General features: G+C 51.7%; 1 protein-coding gene across 1 annotated transcript in view; it reads right to left on the bottom strand.

Moving 5' to 3' along the window:
• The window catches only part of FBXW8 (F-box and WD repeat domain containing 8), a 55,011-nt gene extending 51,465 nt beyond the window's left edge, over positions 1–3,546 (bottom strand). The window contains exons 1-2 of the mRNA XM_027905332.1: positions 3,286–3,546; positions 258–362 (exon numbers count right to left, since the gene is read on the bottom strand). Coding sequence (XP_027761133.1) covers positions 258–362; positions 3,286–3,546 — 366 coding nt within the window. The remainder of the gene's footprint in view (positions 1–257; positions 363–3,285) is intronic.
• Positions 3,547–3,931: the final 385 nt, after the last annotated feature.

The following is a 3,931-nucleotide window of genomic DNA, read 5'->3' as shown; positions in this document are numbered from 1 at the left end:
AATCAAAATATCTCTGCAATATTTATTTTAAATTTTGAGGCTTTGCTTCTGCCTGAGCCGCGCATGTTTTATTTAACTCTACTCAACTGCAGCCACAAACCCAGCTCGTGGATTATCTCTCAATATTCAGCTTTGGAACTGTTTCCTGTAAGTAAGTGGGGCTGCCACCCAATTTTCCTGCATCAAGGCGGCTGTTCCTTGATGATTTCTGCTCCTTTTAGGCGGTGTCAGAGAATCACAGTGCCAGCAGCACTTACCTGAGCACACCTGCCCAACTCAGCCCTGCCCAGGTAGCGGAATATCTTCAGTGCCAGCTCATAGGGCAGCTGCACATCGAAGAAAGGAACCTCATTGATTTCATTCTGAAAAGAAAAAAGAGGAAATCGTTTTCCTTCATGCACAGCTTGACAGCAGGAGAAGTTACCACGGCATGAAGTGTGTCCTCAGTGCCACCACAGCTCCATAAAAAAAGCCAGGAGTTATTCCACCTTTCCTCCCTTTGTAATGGAACATCAGCACAACCAGGTACCCAACCACTCCCTGCTCTGAGTCAGGTAAAGGAGGTTAAATGGAGCTAAAAAGCAAATTGAGAAGAACTGTAAGGCTGATCTGAAAGGCAGAACACAAGCTCTAGTGAAATCCTTTATCTACTGTTCCAGTGCCAAGAAGACCCAATAGATAAGCACTCTGAAGACATGCTCCTGTTACTAATTTCACTTACAGCATTTCAAACACAGAGGATGGGAAAAGGAACAAATATGTTGATGTAAAACTGAATGGAAGATGATGTTACAGTTCCTTTCATTAGTGACATATTAATGTCTTTTTAATATGAAGTGTTCCTGCTTTTAATTGATCGAGTGTCTCAAACAAAAAATTAGAACCAAATCCATCAATTTACACCAACAGCTAAATGCAGCACAAGGATTTTTTTCCTAGATGTATTTAGTTCAACTGCATAATTATTAAATATTCTTCCTGCAGTTATCACAACAAAATTTGTCTTCTCTCTCCCACTGCCTGGATATTCCAGATTTTTATGCTATGCAGTAGAGAAGGAGTAAAACCAGCCTGTTCTGACCACTTCTGTGTCACTCTTTTTGCTCTCCAGTGTTCTCTCCTGGTTTCTGCCCCTCCCCAGGTGCTCCTGAACACCTCAGCACTCTCCATCCATCCCCATGCACAAAACCAGCTGCCCAGTTCAAACCACTCTCCACTGGTTGCCTTCAGAAAGTCAGGAAGATCCCAAATCGGGATCACCTCCTGCCTCTTGGCTCTTTCCTGTCCCTGATACCTTTATTTCTTTGTAGGTCTCTTCCAGAACTACGTCCTCTCCTTTAAACCTGGACCTTTCTCAGGACCAAAGTAGAAAAAAAAAAAAAAAAGGTGATTCAGGGTTTATTTAAAGCAGAGTTACTCAGGGAAATCACAGTACAACGTGGCTGTGGGGAGGTTTTTAATGCAAAAGATATTCTACAGCAGGTCAGTGTTTACCCAACACAAACACCTTAGGTCCTTTTAGCAACAAAACACCAATTTATGCAGACTGGAGCCTCGCACTTGCTCTAATTTACTTAAACCAGGACAATTTCCCTGCCCAAGCAGCTCCTTTCCCCCTGCCCAGGACGGCTGGCTCCACTCCCCGCTGTGGCTCTGCAAGGAGATTGTCTGCCCTGGTGAGATTTAAATCCCGGCCACTTCCAGAGGGGACACCGAAGGCAAAACACAAAGGGAACACGCAGACAGGCTCCAAGCCGGCCAGATGTGAATCCACCCGGCTCCAGGAGCCATCCTGGAGCTGCCCAAACAAACCAGAGGAGCCATTGGGCAAGGATTATTAGCCCCGGGCTTATGAGCTCAGGCACGGCACCACCACGGATATGCTGCTTCCAAATTGGACTTGACTCACTTCCAACCAGCAGATCCTGCTCTGTCTGGACGGACAGAGGTGTCATCAGGACTGACTGACTGCAGACACAACAGGCAACACCTCCGGTGCTCTCAAGAAAAGGCGGGGAAAATAAGAAAAAAAAAACAGATAAGGGAGATGATTTTTTAAAAAAACCTGTAATATAATTTATACCCTCCTTCAAATAAACCCAGAATTGCCTCTTTTTTTCTACATTTATACTGCAAAGGGTCCATTAAATGAGAAGTGGTTGTGGAAGAGACCTACAAAGAAACGAAGGTACCAGGGAGAGGAAAGTGCCAAGAGGCAGGAGGTGATCCCGGTTTGGGATCTTCCTCACTTTCTGAAGGCAAACAACAGAGACAACGACAGAGCACAAGCTCATACTCATTCCATTCTAACGCCATCCTAAAATAAGAGGCAGATCAAGGTCATCCCGCATCCCAAAAACCCCAGCAGCTTGTCCTCAGCACAAGGAAGGAGGGGTGTTAAGTCAGCACCAGCCTGTCTAAAAGTCTACTGGAATGAATCCAGAGCTCAAGTACAACCAGCCCCTCTGAGACAGATGCGGGCTCCTGTGTGCTAATGGAGCACTAATTCTGTAAATGGATTAATTTGTGCCTTGCAGACAGAAATTTAATCTGTTCCTTTTAATTTTTTTTTAAGCAAAGAGTAATTAGTCACAGGGAGGTGAGCGAGAAACAAGAAAATGGGTTTCCCCCCTAGTTTTCCTACACTGTAAATAAAACCTCCGTGGCATTCAGAAGATTTACCAAAATAACTTCTATCTGGTTCAGAGCTGTGCTTAAGACTATTGCCAAATTAACTCCTTTATTTAAAGAATTAAAGCTTGTTTTCTTATTACGCTGCCTTGTCACAAGGCAGGATATCCCCAGTTACTGCACGGGCACCAAACAGCCCGAGTAACTCCCTCCTTATTCATAATTTTCCTGCACAAACAGCTCCTTTACACTTCCTTTAAGGCTTTTAAGAGCAAATATCAAATACTATTTCATAGAGTCATGGACTATGCAGAGTTGGAAGGGGATCACGGAGCCCAAGCCCGGCCCTGCAGGGGACAAGGCGAGAATCCCACCCTGTGCCATTGAAGAGTCACACAACACTCTTGAGGTGGAAGGGACGCACAGGGATGACACGGGAAGCAGATTGTGGAGTGTTAAAGCTGTGTAAGTGGGATATGCTCGGAAATTGAGGTTAAAACAAGCACAGAGGAACGCGAAAGTAGCACCCCCCTTCCTGGGCCGGGCACGGCTGAGCCGCTCTGTCCGCGCCGGGCACGGGCCCCACCACGGCCCCCTCCTCCCCCTGCCCGCCTCTGTGCCCGGGGCAGGACCCCCGGCCCCACACGGCCCTACCAGGTCTCGGATGAGCTGCCCCAGCAGATCGTCGCCATCGCCGGCTCCGTCCCCGGCGGGCTCCCCGGCGGGGCGGGCGGGCGCGGGGCCGCCAAAGGCCGGGGCGCCGCCGGCCAGCAGCCCGCGGGCCAGCGCCAGATACCCGGGCTCGGCCGGGGGCTCGTCCCGGGACCGCTCCTCCCGCCGCGGCCGCTTCGCGCCCCCCGCCCGCTCCTGGGGCCGCTCCCGAGGCCGCCTCAGCTCCGCCGGCTCCGCGGCCATGGCGGCGGGGCCGGCCCGGCCCGGAAACCGCGCCCCGCGCCCGCGCGTTCCGCACACACAACGTTCCGCCGGGGCGGGCCGGGCCGGGAGCGCGCCCAGGATGGGGTCGGGGATGGGGCCGGGGATGGGGATGGGGCCGGGGCCGGCATTTCGTGGTCCCCACACGGGCACCACGATGGCGGCCTAAGGGCCCGGCTCTGGAGAGCCGAGAGAGGCCGCGGCGAGGGCAGGGTCGGTCTGTGCCCTGCTGGGAGCCTTCAGCCTCCTCGGTCATGGCCAGGGCAGATCCCACTGGCAGCCCCGAGTCCCCTGAGTCCCCTCAGCCGTGGCCGGGGTGAGCGCAGGTCCCGCGGGGAGCCCCGAGTCCCCTCAGTCCCCTCAGCCA

This window comes from Empidonax traillii, unplaced genomic scaffold, assembly GCF_003031625.1.
Source record: "Empidonax traillii isolate 1590-97213 ecotype Southwest subspecies unplaced genomic scaffold, ASM303162v1 scaffold1142:size416873, whole genome shotgun sequence".
Lineage (NCBI taxonomy): Eukaryota > Metazoa > Chordata > Aves > Passeriformes > Tyrannidae > Empidonax > Empidonax traillii.
This window is presented reverse-complemented; position numbering and strand designations above follow the sequence as displayed.